Source organism: Pithys albifrons, chromosome 5 (assembly GCF_047495875.1).
Source record: "Pithys albifrons albifrons isolate INPA30051 chromosome 5, PitAlb_v1, whole genome shotgun sequence".
Lineage (NCBI taxonomy): Eukaryota > Metazoa > Chordata > Aves > Passeriformes > Thamnophilidae > Pithys > Pithys albifrons.
This window is the reverse complement of record NC_092462.1, coordinates 25,832,673-25,849,534: the sequence shown is the minus strand read 5'-3', so window position 1 is coordinate 25,849,534 and position 16,862 is coordinate 25,832,673. Positions and strand designations below refer to the sequence as shown.

The window sequence follows — 16,862 nt, the reverse complement described above, 5'->3', positions numbered from 1 at the left end:
GCTAATGCACATGACAAGGCAGTTGTGCAAGACTTCGGTTTTCTTCCTGATTCACAAATAACTTCTGTATTTTAATATATTTTCATTATTTTAATCCATCTTTGTTAGGCAAATGGCTTTATGTCTGCAAATTATTTGCTATGAAAATATTGCAATTGTTAGTTAATTCATTGTAGTAAGAGAGAGTGCATATGCTCTTCATATTAAGAATACACAATACAAAATAATCCCAGTACTTCCATCATCACTCACATATTTAACTGCTGGTGGAATTCAAGTAACTTTCAAAAATATCAACATCATACGACCACTAAAGTGACTGCAAAATCGCTACCTGCAGCTAAGTTGCAAAACTTCAACAGTGCCAATTACTGACCAAACATATTCCATTGTATGAGGATCTATCAGTAATAGATTAACCAGACTGATGTGTACGTAACAGTCTCAGAGTGGTACATTGCTGCTGATAGTTTCAAAGTTCACATATGGCCTTATTTTTGTACTGCACATGTGGCTGATGAATGAAGTCTGATTTCAAGAATTTAAGTGAAAATAAGGTAAGTGACATGATATGAAATTAATTTAAGTATTTAAGTGTAGACTGCTTACAGGGGGAAAAGAACAAATCTTTGATTGTGATTTAAGAAAGGAATACACAAAAGTTATGTCCACCATACTACAGAATTATACAATGCAGATCTAAACTGACGAATAACCAAAGACAACCATTTCATAAGGTGTCTTTTCTAAAAGGAAATTGATTGTTGAAAAATCCACAAAAACCTCACTGTGAATTCAGAAAAGATTATCATGGACAGTATTCAATGTTGCTTGTAACAAAATCAGCATATTACTAGCTCTTGCATGTTTGGCATTGTTCTGAAGTTATTTCAGAAGTTTGATTTAGGTATGGATTTAATATGAGGAAGAAAGCTTAAATTGCACAGCAAAAATCTAAATAAATTAATCACAGGAAATCCCAGTCTAAAATATTCCATGATCTCTCTATGAGTATCTAAACAAAGAATCCTAACACAAAAATTCTTTCTGAAGTTCAGATGTCAGAGAAAACTTAAACTCAGCCTATTTGCCACTATGGTTTTTACCTTCTGAAACATGTCTGAGTTTATTTAAATAGCCAGCATGCCTGTTAGTCAATTAACATGCATACCCCATTCAGATACTGGATAACTGAAAAGTACAAAGAAATTGAGAGGTTTTATTCATGAACAATTAGAGTAACTGGAAATCATACCCAGCCAACTCTCCTCTCCATTGCCCAGTCTATGTTTTTCTTTTCCTATAACTGTGCTATGAAGTCTGTATAGGATACATTTCCAAAATCTCATTTTCATACGGGATTAGAAGATGCAGCATTGGCTATTTCAGCTCTTCTCTTTTTTTATTGACATATTTACCTGTATCAGACAGCCCTTTCAGATAGTCTATTACAATTGCAGTGGGGTTGACAAAAGGTATATTGTAAGGTGTTCTCTGTTGTGAAAAAGTGCTCCTTTAAAAATCTGTTTCTCATGATTATTCTTTTTTTCCCCCAAAAAACAAGAATATATTTACATCCTGAAACAAGGTCATTTAATAACAGCAGCACCCATTTGTTATCATTCTCTTCTTCCTCCCCTAGTTTTCATCCTTTTCCTAACCTACTAGTCCGCCTGCACACCAATGCTGTTTTCCACAGTTGTTTCCCAATTCTTCCCTTCTCTGTTGCTTCTCCTAAGCTCCGTCTGCTTGGCTTATTCCTAAATCTCTTTTCACATTAGATTCTTTCCTGGCTCTTCAGCTTCTGCCAGCAGTGTAGGAGTGCAGCCTCCTAGGTTGCTTTTCTGACATCTTTTACAGGGTCTTGTTATTTCTCAGCAGCAGACTGGGAAGGACAACAAAGATCCATCTTGGATCAGACAGAGGTATATATCCTGTACTGCATAACATTCTATACCACACTTGGGAAAACATTTCAGGCAGGGAAGAACACTCAGAAGACACTGCATTTTGAAATTTTTGCCATTTTTTTAAAGTTTTCTGAAACACCTTATGTTATTTGTATTTCAGTTAATGACAGGTTTCTAGATAAAAGCATAGACAATGACAGACACCTGTGAGATGACCATCAACCTTGTAGTCCTCGGAAGAAGTCAGACTGGCAAGAGTGCTGCCGGGAACAGCCTCTTGGGCAGCTCAGACTTTGAGAGCCGTCACTCCCCGAGCTCAGTGACCACATGCTGTAGCCTTGGACGCAGCTGCCGCATTCTGGGGATTATCCGAAGAAATGGCTGTGAGCTGGCTCTCCGTGTTCGAGTACTGGACACTCCAAGCTACCCTCACAGTGGTCTGAGCAAAGAGCAGGTGGGAGACATGGTGAGATCAGCCCTGGCTCACCACTTCGGGGACGAAGGCCTGCACCTGGCTCTCTTGGTCCTCAGGGCTGACTTGCCTCTGTGCCTGGATGAAAGCAATGATGCAGTTCAGTTCATCCAGGTAACAAAAAAAAATAAATAGAAGTCTCTGCCTTAATGGCAACTCCTTTATCTTCAGGTGACAATAGTTATGGAAGAGTTGACTGCAAAAGTAAAATAAAGAAGTGCAGATGAAAACTGGAACACTTCCCAGTCCAGCAGCTGCAACACACCACTCCCAACTCCAATACCATAGCTACACTTACCACAATAAATCTGAGAATAGAGAGGCAAGAACTGCTCTTTTTTAAATGGGCTCAGCACAGAGGAATTTAGGAACCAAACTTACTTATCACAGTAAGCTTTCCTCTCAGAATTACAGTTCATGCTTTATCATGACAGATCTACCTTGTCCAAGAGAAAAGCTGTTTAAAGCAAGCAAAAGTCAGTTATTACACTCTCCTGCACTCCGTAAAGCACCAGAGCAGAGTAATGGGTCCAAAATCACCCAGAAAATCTGACCTCAGACATGGATGATCAGCTCTGTCCTGTACTGTTACTACTGCTGTATCTATTCAAGAGAAAATAATTAGGGAGCTACCACAAATTTACTCAGGCTAAGGAAAATTCCTAGCATAACTGATTTGAAGCAAGTATTTTGAAGCTCCTGGGGAATTTTTTTTTTTTTGCAAGTAAGTAAGATATGTAGGAGAGTGCAATGAAAAGGGATGTCTTTTCACTTGGAGATTTCTCACTACCATGCATATACATCTTTGGAGAGAAAAAAAAGAGGCCAGCAGATATTGTTTTATTTGCCTATCTGATCAGATGAACCAGGTTAGAATGATTTAGTAAGAAACAAAGGATTTCAGTTATTGCTAAAGTCTGCACATTACACTTTGCATCTGTTACTGTAACAAACTTTCTAAAAATCAGCAGTTCTCAGCCCATCAAGTCGTTTCATCTGCTGATATTATCTAAACATATAATATATATGTAGATAGAAAATACACCGGTAAGTAAATATATAGATTAAATATAGCTTTCAAAATGTGCTTGATTTGCTGTCCTCTCTAATGGTAGGCTACTCACTTTTTCATTGAGAATTGGTTCTAACTTCAACAATTCAACAAATTCATTGTCAGTTTACATATAGTTGTTTTGAGTGTTACTCTTTTTCCTTATACAGTTCTCCATCTCTCTACACTTCATATTTCAGAAAAAGCAGTACTTAATCAAACAATCTTTAAGCGAATGAAAAATCATCATGCTTCTGGTCTGAGAGTGGCCTGGATTAAGTCCATGTGGGCATTAAAAGAGCAAGAGACATCACATCTTTTCTATCTAAATGAATCTTTAAATACCTACTGTAAATGAAATAAAGCACAGAACCACGGAACAGTTTGTGTTGATGAAGACTTCAAACATCATTTCATTTCAACCCCCTGCCATGGGCAGGCAAACCTTTGACTAGATCAGGTTGCTCAGAGCCTCATTCAAACTGGCCTTGAATGCTTCCGGGGTATTCTCTACAACAGTGTCTTGCCACCCCACAGTAAAAAATTTATTCCTAGTATCTAATCTAAACCTATCCTTTTTCAGTTTAAAGCCATTCTTCTATCTCTACATGCCCTTGTAAAAAGTCCCTCTCCATCTTTCTTCTAGGCCCTCTTTAGGCACTGGAAGGTGCTGTAAAGTCTCCTCAGAGCCTTCACTTCTCCAGGTTCAACAGCCCCAACCTTCTCAGCTCGTCTTCATAGCAGACGTGCTCCAGCACTCTGAGCATCAACATGTTCCTCCTCTGGACTCGTTCCAACAGGTCCACATCCTTCTTATATTGGAGGGCCCAAAGCTGAATGCAGTACTCCAGGTAGGGGCTCATGAGAGTGGACCAGAGGGGCAGAATCCACTCCCTCAACATGCTGGCTCCGCTTCTTTTGATGCAACCCAGGATACGGTCAGCTTTGTGGGCTCTAAGTGCATATTGCTGGGTCATGTCAAACTTCTAATCCACCAAAACCCTCACATCCTCCTCAGGGCTGTTCTCAATTCATTCTCCACCGAGCCTGTATTTGTGCTTGGGATTGCCCTGCCCCCTGTGCAGGACTTGCACTTGGCCTTGTTGAACTTTATGAGGTTTCCTTGTTGGTGAAAACAATGTCCAGCATAACAATGTCCTCATCTCATTGGCTCTTTATCACTTGAAGAGTAAAGTTACCTTTAATGCATTCCAGGAACCTCCTCAGTTGCTTATGTTCTGCTGTGTTGCCCCTCCAACAGATACTGGGGAGCCTGAAGTCCTCTGTGAAGGGCTTATGAATATGAGGCTGCTCCTATCTCTGTATAGAGATCCTTATCTGCTTAGTCTTCTTGGTCAGGTAGGTTGTAGCTGACCTCCATGTAACATCACCCAACCCTTCACTCTTTAATCCTGACCCATAAACTCTCAGTTGGCTCCTCAGCCATCCGCAGACAGATGTCCATGCACTCCAGCTGATCACTGATCGCCTCTTTATTTCCCTCATGCCTTTTCTTCTGAAAGAGTCTGTCTCCTTCCATTCCAAAACTCCAGACATAGGAGCCAAGCGACTGCATCTCCATGACACCAAAAAGGTGATAGCGCTGCAGGTGTGCACACACCCAGCCTCCTGTTCCATGACCAAAACGGACTCTCGGCTTCTATAGCCTGTGGCTCCTGCGATAACTGCTGTGGTTTCATCAGTCACAAACACAGAGGGTAGGACAGGTGTCTAGGTGCCGGGAATATGAACAGTAATGGTTTTGTTTCAGTGTGCCATTCCCTGGAGTCATAAGCATGAAGACTACCTTCAGCAATCGGGAGCTTTTACCACGATTGTTTGCAATCACTTCATATGAATGAAGGCAGAATATCAGTAAAAGGCTACTAGAATTTTAACCTGCATGAGATTTTTTTTTCAATAACAGCCTAAAGAATTGAGAGTGGCAGATATTAATTTCACAACAAACATTATAATTGAGTCCTCAGCAAATCAAAGCACTATCCTTTCTTTCTGAAAGGGATAATCCAAGGCTTCTTTAGGCAATTTATGGCAAAATTTTGTATACATTTTGTATCTTTCATCCCTAGTGTCTAAAACAGATTAACCACTACCAATACACCATTTTTTTAACTCCTTGAGTATCTTGGAAGAAGAAAGATGTCCTTTAGAGTAGTTTTATACACCTTGGTATTTAGGTTACAGAGTTAAGATCATTGCAGAGTGGAACTTGTTACTAAATGAGGCTTCTCATCACACACACGAGTTAGCATGATTGCACTAAAGTTGTAATTTCATTTACATCTGTAAATTAAGTCCAATCTCTTATTCATATTAACATTTTCTGTACTCATTGAAAGAAAAGCAGCTTATTTTATCAGTTCTCCTCCATCAGACGTACCACAGCAGTTGAAGCCAAACACTCTACCCCATTCTTTAGGTTGATACACTTGATTTGCATTTTTTCCTGAATTGCTGGGTCATAGCTAGAACTGCAGCCGGTGTTACACAAAAATTCATCATTTATTTTTCCAACAAATGGTGATTTGGTGATTTTTTTTTTAAATTTAAAGGGCTATAAAAACTGTAGAAATATGGATATGTGGTAACTACTGATTTTAAAACCATTGTGTGACATTACACAACCATTTTTCCTCATTTACATGAACATTTTTTAACTGAAGAAATTCTATTAACATCTGTAGTCAGAGAACAGATAACTGCTAGTACTGCATGACCACACATTTCCACAGAAAGTGAATATAAGTGTCCTGGAATGGTGAAAAAACCCCAGATATTTCAGCAACTCAGATAGCATGAACTGGATTACTGCCAGAAAAGAAACAACAAACCACCAGCGAACAAAAAAAAAAAAACCCAAACCAAAATGATGTAACTAGTCTGTTATTGTACTAAGTATATGAAACGGGAGTGGGAAAAAGGAACAAGAGATAACTATTTAAGATTTGTTTCCCATTACAGGAACTTCTGGGTCCCACATGGAAGGATTTCACTGCAATTTTACTTACTCATGCAGACAAGGCAGAAGAGGCTGGATGCAGTGAGGAAACATACTTACACAGTGCCTCAAGTGCCCTGTTGTCACTTTTGAGCTCAGTACAGCATAAATACATTTTCCTAGACAACCAGAAGAGCGTAATTAAAGAGGAAAGAGCTAGTGTATTAAGAAGGCTCTTGAATTTTATAAGACAAAATAATTATCGAGTGCTTCTACTTAAACACAGCAAGGAATAAAATTAGCTTTCAGTTGCTCATTTGTCTAATTCCTATGGTAGGTAACCTTTAATGGAAATAAGAGTAGAAGCCATCAACTGGAAAACTCCACATTCACACCAAACACCTTTAAACACACAATCAGAAACCTCTTTAGATTCCTAAACTACTCTCACTAGTGCATCCAGAATCCTAGCTTCAACCACAAAATCAGAAAAATTTAGTGCTCTAAAATCACATTCCTAATACATATGGAGTCACAATTGAGATTTTGCACTACATCAGACTGTATATTCCAGTTCAGACAGAATACAGACTTGGAAGAAAAAGATCCCAAAATCTAAAAATTAACATGAGTTCAGATTGTAAAGGAGACTCTGTTCAATGCTTCAAGCTTTCAAAATTCCAAAATTTTCTCTGAACTTTCAACTCTGTAAGAATTCTCTAGTATTAAAAGTTAAGATTTATCTACCATAACAGTATTTCCTTACCATGATTCAAGCTTAGTTAGACTTGAGTTTTTGAATTTCATGGATTTTGTTTAATAAGACATTATTGGATGTGTAGTTTACAAGGCAGATAAAATGGCTTCCATGTGCTTAATGCTATTCAGCCCATTTAAAAGAACTAATTACTATTGCTTATTCCCAGATGCATGAAAAATGAACAATTTACAGGCACATACAAAACTCGTTTGAAAAAGAAATCTGTTCATCTCTTTTACGCATGTTTCTTTCCATTTTATATCACTGTCATTTTGTTTTCTCTCCATTTACTGGATGAAGTTCAAAGCCTGAAAAATTTAGGGAGGTTATTTTTTTTTAATTTCCGTAGTTAAAATAGCACTTACTCATTCAATGGTTCAGACAGTAACTCTTTCATTAAATATTATATGCCAAAATATCTGATTTATCTCTAGATAGGTATTTGAAAGGGCTATTGTAAATTGATCCAAAATGTTTATTTTTGTATTTTGAGAAGTCAGGAATTCAAAGTAATTTGAGGCTATTACCCTAGCAACATGACTATTTGTACAACACTACTAGAGAATAATTGTAATTGTAAAACCAAAGGATCTTTTTTATAAATTATCACTGCATAAAAGCCACATTAAAACAGAACAAAAAATCAATTAATTTTATACCTGTTTCGGGCATTGGAAATGGATTTTTATTTTTTAGTATTTGAGTAGTTCCAGCAATCTATTTGTTATGCTTTATTTTTTAGTCCTATCTATAATTAGGGACAAAATACACAGGTGGACTAGATAAAAAACTATTTTAGTAAAGTGGCAGCTTTGATCTTAATGAAATTATAACAGATTAGTTATGGGACATGAAAGTATGTCCACTTACACATCTTAGGGCGCGAAACACCGCGGTTTAATCTTCCTCTTGCAACTGTCTGCAGACTACAGAGATAATACAGGCAAGAACCAAGTTGTAGAGGCTCATAATATGAATGAAAACTGCTTCTAAGAAAAGGAGAAAAACTATTACAAAGTGTCTAGAAAAATACAGATAACTGTGATCTTCACTAACCAATTGCTAGGAATGTGGAAAAAATTTTTTCTTACTTAGATGCTCTTCCTCCATAGATATCCTCTGCACCTTTAAGCCATCCAGAAAACAAACTTGTCTGTCTGTAGGTCCCACCATGAACAAGTCCTGGCAAATAAGTTATGAGCACTAAGTGGTTAATAACTGTTGACAACACATAACCTCAAGGAGAGCAAGCATAGCAAGTAAGTGAATGGTCAAAATATTGGAGGAGTAACACATTCAATACCTCTGGAAAAGGAGTCAAACAAAAAGGGTCTTAGCCATGCATTTAATGTTTTTTATTATGCTTGCATCACTTTTCATTTCAACATCTGACAAAGTTTCTAATAACCATTTCTTTATTTAATTCCGCTGTTTGCCATGGTCTCTGCCCTGCAGACTCCCTTCCCTTTCACTTCAAACGGAACTCCTTTGTATGTAGCAACACACTGGTCATTGGTATGAAGATCAGGTTGGATTTGCTCCCAAATCTTCTTCTTGGGATTCAGCTCCTTCTCAGGATCTCCTGTTTCAAAACAAAGAATAAACTAATAGCACACAGCCCAGAGCAAGAGCTCTATGACAGCCCACATAGCGTCACTTTAAAGGGGAAAAACTCCATTACTTTTGATTCTCAAAATGAAAACTTCAATTGGAATTGGTAAATTACCTAGGAAATGTCTCCAGAACTCTACCAAAATGCTAATCTTTCAGGGAAAAAAAAATTTTAACAGACCATAAACACTGCCAAGAGGATGAAATTAAACCATTACTGGTTGTTAGTTTACAATATTTACTTACAGACCAAAATAATTCCTAAGAATTAAGTAGGTGTGGACCACAGAAACACATTACTCACCAAAACACAGGTTTGTCAGCATCTTAAGTTTAGAAATTAATGATTTTTATAAGCAATTAAGTGAATTTAGCAGATCACCTTACAGTTGAGAAATATTGAACAAGAATAGTTCAGAGGCAGAATAGTGACTTACAATTTTAGCCCCACGTTTCAACACAGTTCTGTTACTTTTTGTACTATTTGATGACAAACTCTGGTGCCTAAAATAACAGAGGCAGTAGAAGTTTGTCTAGGTTTCAGGAACTATGGCCTCATTCTCTGTAAGCCTCAGTTTCCTGTTTCCATGCATATACCATGATAAGCTAGCTATGCCTTAGAGGTATTGATAGTCTAACTACATTAGCAAATCTGACTATTTAAGGATCTCTAATGACCACAAAACACAGGTTTCTTCTATTAATGTTTTGAAATACTGTCAACAAATTAGATAGCATAGTGAAGTATTAAATATCTTTCCTATTTTTGAATAAGCATGAAATGTGAAGTACAGAAATGAAAACAACTGACCTAAATAAGCTTTCTTGTGTAAAGACACTGAATAAATTGCTGTTTGCTGACATAATTTAGATAAAGCAAGGCTGCCAATTCGCTGTGCTATTATTTTCTGTTCAAAGGGCAAGTACATTTAATCTCTTAATTCTAATATAATATAGATTCTATTAAAGAAAAATCTTTTATTATAGATGTTATTTAATCAGAATGCTGTTGGGTTCTTTCAACTTCTTGTGTGTCACACTGGCAAGACAAATAAAAAAACCCACAAGAATTGTTTAAATATAATTAGAGCACATTTAAATGCTGAAAGGGATCCCATGCTATTTCATTGTTGTCACACTACGTATTTTTACTTGCTTGGAGTACCATATTGGCACCATTCTGACTAAACTATCAAAATCTAAAGTTCCAGAACATGTAAGAATCAAACACTAAATTCTAGTAATCATACCCTCCCTGAGATCCTCTCAGAGAAAGAGCTCTCCAAGTGACTAGAACATCAAGTACTCTCATATTCCACTATGCAGTGTTCCTAAAGGTTCAGGAAGAACAGCTGTAAGGCCACAGGGATTTTAACGTACCTATTTCTAGTAGATGGCTGAAATTTGTTATAGCTTGGTGTATTCCTGACTGACTGACCAAGTGGTTAAATGAACTACTCTCACTCCAGCCTGCCTTATACCTTATTAGCATTCTCCTTTAAATGTCTTTAATGGTTTAGGCTACTCACACGCTTGCAAAATGCTTGCAAAACTGAGTTATTTCTTCCCATAGATGAGTCTAAATTCTGTAGTTTCTGTATCTCTAACTACATAAGAGAAGCAGACCAGGCCAATAAATTAAAAAATAAATTTTTTACTTCAATAATTAAATAACAAAACTATTAAATAAAAATTATGAAATGTTTAGAACTAACTGCGCATTTTCATAAAAATAAAAATCCTGCTCAGTGCTCAAGTTCATGAACAAAGCAAACTTGGGTTTAGACCAAAGTGAATGCACACAAACTAATGCTAAGTGATTCATAGTGCCTTTTCTTTCCCCTCCTCAATATAAAAAGCACATGGGTTTTTTCATTAAGAAAACCCCCTGACTTTTATTATTAAAAACATGCTTTGAATGTTAATAAGTTTCTTTGGAATCTTGCGTTAAGCTCCCTTGGGATCTGTGGTGAGTTCATATTAGATTAGCGTAGGCACCAATTTTAAATACTACCAGAGCTTTAGGCTGTGCATTTTCCTATGCCTTCTCCTCACTGCATTCCTTCTTTCCAGAAAATATTCTTTAGAAGGATTGCTATAAATAAAATAAATCAAAGTTTTTAATGGTTTAATTTGCTTCCCATTCTCTTTATATAAAAAGGGCCAAATAAGAGGTCATAAATTTTATTAAACATGTCATTCAGTCTAGCAGTTTTAATATTACAAAATAAATTCTCATAATAAGCAAGAAACCTCTCCACTTTGTAACAGCTCAACAACTACTGAAGGAATATATCTCAGCACAAGAAGGGGCAAACAGACATGGTGATGTGTGACTTTATGAAAAGTTAATATCACTTACCCCACTGTGGATTATAACTATGCAAGTGAAGAAAAGCCACCCACATACCCAAGCTTTGAGTAAAGAAACCTGCTAACTACAGGCTAATCATTGCACTCCAGTATTAGGACTTTTTTTTAAAAGAGATAGTAACTAACTAAATTGCCAGTGATTCTTACACCAGAATGATAATTGAATTATATAACTTTAAACCACATTTTTGGTTCCTGTGGCATCAAAGCATCAATTACACTGCTATCAAAAAAAATACTTCAGCTAGCTTTGAAACCGCCAAGTATTATTGCTCTCTTAAGGCAATTACTGCATAGGAGGTTATAGTATCTACAGACACAAGAGAGAATAATTTCTCTCTGGTTTAAAAATCAGACCTTTTCCACTAAAGGTGAATAAAAATTTGATAAAGTTCTTAATACAAAAAAGGTCCAACAGATCTTGAAGATTCATGTACTAGACTATGAAACAGTATTAAAGTTCCACTGAGGGCAAAGACATCAAATAAACAAACAAAAAAGAACACTCCTCTAGGCAATAGCATTCCTTATCAAATCACTCCTCTGTAATACTCAAGATGGTTCTAGGAAAACTCTCCAGCTGCTGCAGTAAAGACATTTAATTGGTTTGAAACAAGATACCATATGTTTACTTTGACTAAAATGACCAAAGAAAATTAGGCTGTATCTCACGCATATTTTGTATGGTGGAGAGAGGCTTTCAAATAACTTGATCCCGGGCTGTCTGACAGACAGCTGAGTGCCTTTTAGAGTTGCTGTAGTTGCTGCTGGTGCTTCTGTTGTTTCACAGGCTTTCATACTTTGAACTAAAACAATTAAGCAGTGACATTAAACGACATCTGACATAGAAAGGAGTCTATCTCTTGGTATCAGAATTAGTGAAGTTCTGGATGGTATTTGAGGAGAAGACAGCTAAGAAGTGTGAGATTTTAACATATAAAAGGTGAGTAAAAGAACCAGACAAAAGACACCATTACAAATTTAGAGTTTTCCAGTCTCCTAGTGAATTTCCCTACCTCAGGAATAAAAAAACAGACCAAAACCGAAACCTCAAACCAACCCCAAAATAAACAATAAACCAACCAACCAACCAGCTACAAAAGAAAACTCCAACAAAAACAAAGAAACAAACAAAAAACAAAACAAAACCACACCAAAAACTATCCACAAAACAAGAAAACCCCCACAAAACAAAATTCCAAAACAAACCAGAACAAGTGTTGTTAATCACCTGGACAAGCAGGTGTGTTTAACAATCTTAGTTTCTAGATAAAAGAAATTAAAAACTCTGAAACAAACAAAAACTGTACCAAAGATCAGTGCTATATCTTCGTTTACAATGGCAACATGACAAAGCTAAGTAAACAACACATAAAGTTACAAAATCACTCCGACATCTGCTTGGTAAGTCTCCACCCAGTAGTGCTTTATTTCTTGCATAATTTCCTACTCACTTCAAGATAATAAAATCGCAAATCTTAAAATTCTTTCAAGTAAATTTTATGTAAGTAGGAGATGGATCACTCCACTTTGTACTATTAAGCATTATGTGTATTTTCAACATCAATTATTAGCTTTAATCTCATAAATTTTTCTGAGCAGCTTTTTACAAAACATTAGGAAACAGCCTTGGATATATATACTTTGTAAAGGAGTTGTAAAAGCCTTCATTTGGTACTTATCAGAGCTCTATGTCTTTGGCTCTGTCAGAAGGGAACTGATACAAAGCATACAAAACCTTTGTATCACTGACTGCAGGTCATAATTTCACAACTAGTACAACCTATGCATGACCTTTAGCTTATTCTATGTCTTTTAAGGATTAAAATGTCAACACAATGTTTGTATACCTTAATACATGGGAATTATTTAGGACAAATGTTTCTATAACTGACCTGCTCTAGGAAAAGCTTTTTCCCACTGAGAAAACCCCAACCAACCAACCAAAACAAACAAAAAAACCCAAACAACTGAATCAAATAGTTCAATTACTTAGACAAAACTTGCACCATTAGTCAGGTGCAAGAACAGACTTGCTGGTGAACTAGCATACATAGCGCAAACTAGCACTACTACCAGCTCTCACATTATTTTCAAATGCCAGGTATATGAAACTACATGATACACAAATTTGGAGTAAGGCTGTATCTCAGACAAAAACAAACAAAACAGACCCTCCAACCCTCAAAACACCCACATGCCCAGGTTAACTTGTGTATGATTTTGCAGGGCTTATGCTCTAGAGTATTTACTCTACAACTTGATGCTCTCTCTTGCACATCCATTTCCACAGCACTAGAAAGCAGTATGAGTGTAACTTTTCATGTAACAAATGTTACACACACAACACTTAATCTATCTTTACTAAAGGTACGTGATAACTACTAGAAGTTATGAGCGAGTATTCGTACAGTTTAGTCAATACAACTGTTGAAGCCCTTAAGACCTCAGTATAGTTTAGCAATTCTGCATCTCAGCTAGCAAGCTTAGTATATTTTTAAACCAGGAAACTAAAACTGAAAAAACACTGCCAGACTCATTTCCCTCTCAAATACAGTATCATTTAAAGTATTTTCAATTGGAGCATTGAACCACAGCAAGCTCAGCTATGCTTCTGCTTTATAAACACCTTAGATAAAGCATTGCTTCGTTTATCATATTCCAACCAAAGCATACTTTCTAGATTATCACAGTTTCACTCACAAGAAGTATAAAAACATCTATATACATTTATTTATTTGTTTGTTTATTTATTAAAGGTATTTAATGAAAATATTTTACAGATTGCACAGAGTATTCTGACTAGGAAGGGAGCCCCAAGGAGCAGAGTCCAACTCCTAAGTAAATGGCCCATATGGGGATCAAACCCACAACCTTGGTGTTATTAGCATCATGCTCTGAACTGAGCTCATCTCAAAGTCAACATGTTTAACCATAGAGCTAGCCCAGAGGTCCATAAATAAAAAGACTACTGTACAGCTAGAAATTGTCCAAGGTGCAATAGCTTAAAAAGGTTAATATGGTTCTACATAGAACATAGAAAGCTACACCCTTTCTCACATGTGAAAGCCAACTTTTGAGCAACAAATACATCTTCAAGATAAATGCACACACATGCAACTCCACCCCACAGGGGAAATACTGGTAGTTAGACAATTTGGGTTTTTAAAGTGATGCAGTGATCCTGACCAGAAGAGCACTATTCATCAAGAGCTGTGATCCACATCAGTTGACCTGAGTAGTTTTGGGCTTGGGCTATGCTGCACAAATTCCTAGGGTGCAGGATAAACCTAAGCAGCTGATTTTAACAGAGGTGTCTGCAGGCAGCTCCTATGTGGTACCCACAACTGAGCCACCTGTGGATCCCACCCTTATGGAACAGCGGAGCATCAAGTTCTCACATGAACTTCTTTTCTGTTCGACAGTTGCAATGTGTAAGAAAATTGAACAATAGCTTGAGTTACCAAAACGGGGGAAACTCTTCTCATGGACAGGGAGTGCATAGCATGCTGCATGTGTATTCCCATCATCTGGACAATATAAGATTATTTATAGTAGTTGCTCTTTTCAGGCTCAGCTCTAATAAGCAGCACTTTAAATGACATTTTACAGAGCCTAAGTGCCCTTCTTAGTGGAATCGTAAGGGCCCAGCACTTCCTGATGAAACACCTATCACCACCATAAAAATAACACAATAACAGTACTAACAATACAGCAATAGGAGAAGCTGATCTGCCTGCACCACTTGTAGACGGTGGGAATAGTGAACTGACATTTGGGTAGGAGGGAAGCATTCACCAACATGCTACATCTACAATGCTGATTCGAGGTCCCAATATGCAGTCAGAAACTAATAATTTCCTAGAGAAGAGGAAGGTGGAAAAAGTGGAAAAAGGGATGAAAATTATCTTTTGAGAAAGTTTAAATTTGATTAAGTTCTTAATCATAATCTGAAAATAAAATTGATTTATTGATTTAATTAACAGGGAAGAAGCCCAGTGTCTGTCTTTGAAGACCTAAAAAACCCATTTCCTCCCAAACTAACAAAGCCTGGTGTTTTGAATATTATAGGCTCCTCTCATAAACAGGAGATTTCCATCCCCTTCTATCCCCTCTATACCTTCCTCCTTAAAAAAAAAACAAAACAAGGGGCTACCTAAAGTTCTGAGACTTGCTTTGCAGAAAGGAGCCAAAATCAGGAACTGATTACTTCATCGCTTACCCTGAGACCCAGAGAAAGATGCTTTACCTTTGCTTATTGTAACTTGCAAAGTGCAAATACACTTATCTGCACATTTCAAAGCTGAAACACTTATTGAGACTTTAAGGAACTGGGTATTTTACATTAAGGTTCCATACACCTTTTTCAAGTTACAATTTTTTGACAGATCGTTACATATTTTCAATCTTTTTATTTACACAATATTAGCATGCTAAGAATAAAAACATAGTAATATAACTAATTCAGAAAATTTCAACAAAGAGTGCAACCAGCTTTAAAAAGCTGTTTTAAGTGCTACAATGCTGAGGTCACCTTGGCATACCTTTTTGCACCATTTTCCTGAATACCTACTTACCAGGAAAACCTTCAAAAGTGATTCTGTCTCCAGGCACTGCTCCAGGTGGGGGAGCCAAAATTTCTACTTTTTCTGGGGAGCTGGCACACATCACCATTGCTTGGGATACCACTCCTCTCATCTTTGCAGGCTTCAAGTTACAGAGTAGTATTGCCATCCGATTCTGCATCTTGGGGGAGGAAAACAGAAGGATTTGAGTACTTAAGATGCCACATTCTTTTAGGGACTCCCATTATTTCCTTACAACAAAAGAATTGCAATGAAGATGTTTTAACATGATGCGAGAAGCACGAGAGAAGGATGTAGCAACAGTTTCACAATTTTGATGTCTCAACATCATTAGCAAATAACATTTAAACCAACTAAGAGCTGGCCAGTAAATGGAGTAAATGCTGAAATGTGACATACTTATTACCATGTAAACAGAAAACACACAATTCAGAAATCTAAAAACCAGGTGACGGATTTCACACTCATTCCATCTTTGCTCATTCTAGATCTCCACTTCAGCCTACTTTCAACATAGCAGTATTAATCAAACAATTTCTACTTAATAACAAAACAACTCTACAGATTAGGCTAGCTCATAGGCAAAATTTCAAACTGTCTGTTGGAAGCACACAGCTGTTTTACATAATGAGCTCACATCATAAATTTCATCTTATTTAACACAAATGCTTTGAAATTTTTTTAACACTGCAAAGGGTTGTATATACTGTATATTCCAATTTTTTATAGAAAACTTGTAAAACTAGATTTCTCTCTTTGTTGTTTTATTTAAACAAAAATTACAATAGTAAATGAGAGCAAATACACTTTGTTGCAGAAAATTGACACACTTTAAGACTATAAAACAAACCGCACTTTCTAACTTATTAAAAACTAAACCCTGAACATTTTAAAGAGATAAAGTAAGGAAGTCTTAATTCCTGTGCTACTAGTGACCATTATTTCCATACATTTCATATTTCTTGATTTTGGTCTTTGTGCATTAAAATACAAACTTTAGCCAAAACTGCAGGATTAATAATTAATAAATCTCATGCAGTATTTAAAACACTTGATCATATATTTGCCAAAAAGAACACTTTAAAAAGCAAAAATATAGGCAACCAAAAGGAGGCAGTTACAAGAAAAAGTTGAACTTGT

The 16,862-nt window shown here is 36.6% G+C and overlaps 2 protein-coding genes across 3 annotated transcripts in view; one reads left to right on the top strand and one right to left on the bottom strand.

Annotated features, from left to right (window-relative positions):
• Positions 1-461: 461 nt before the first annotated feature.
• On the top strand, positions 462-10,753 carry GIMD1 (GIMAP family P-loop NTPase domain containing 1). Its single transcript, XM_071555970.1, has 3 exons — positions 462-557; positions 2,071-2,496; positions 6,416-10,753. The coding sequence occupies exons 2-3, from the start codon at positions 2,104-2,106 to the stop codon at positions 6,686-6,688; spliced, it is 666 nt and encodes a 221-aa protein (XP_071412071.1). The 5' UTR covers positions 462-557; positions 2,071-2,103; the 3' UTR covers positions 6,689-10,753.
• Positions 8,493-16,862, bottom strand: part of AIMP1 (aminoacyl tRNA synthetase complex interacting multifunctional protein 1) — a 36,668-nt gene continuing 28,298 nt past the window's right edge. For both annotated transcript variants that reach the window (XM_071555968.1, XM_071555967.1), the window contains 2 exons: positions 15,714-15,882; positions 8,493-8,734 (listed from right to left, as the gene is read on the bottom strand). In XM_071555968.1, coding sequence (XP_071412069.1) covers positions 8,568-8,734; positions 15,714-15,882 — 336 coding nt within the window. In that variant the 3' untranslated portion in view covers positions 8,493-8,567. The remainder of the gene's footprint in view (positions 8,735-15,713; positions 15,883-16,862) is intronic.

Bases quoted from the DNA above. Each gene is read 5' to 3' on its own strand.
- GIMD1 (XM_071555970.1), top strand. From the start codon at position 2,104: ATGACAGACACCTGTGAGATGACCATCAACCTTGTAGTCCTCGGAAGA. The intron at 2,497-6,415 runs GTAACAAAAAAA...TTCCCATTACAG, and splicing joins ATGCAGTTCAGTTCATCCAG to GAACTTCTGGGTCCCACATG.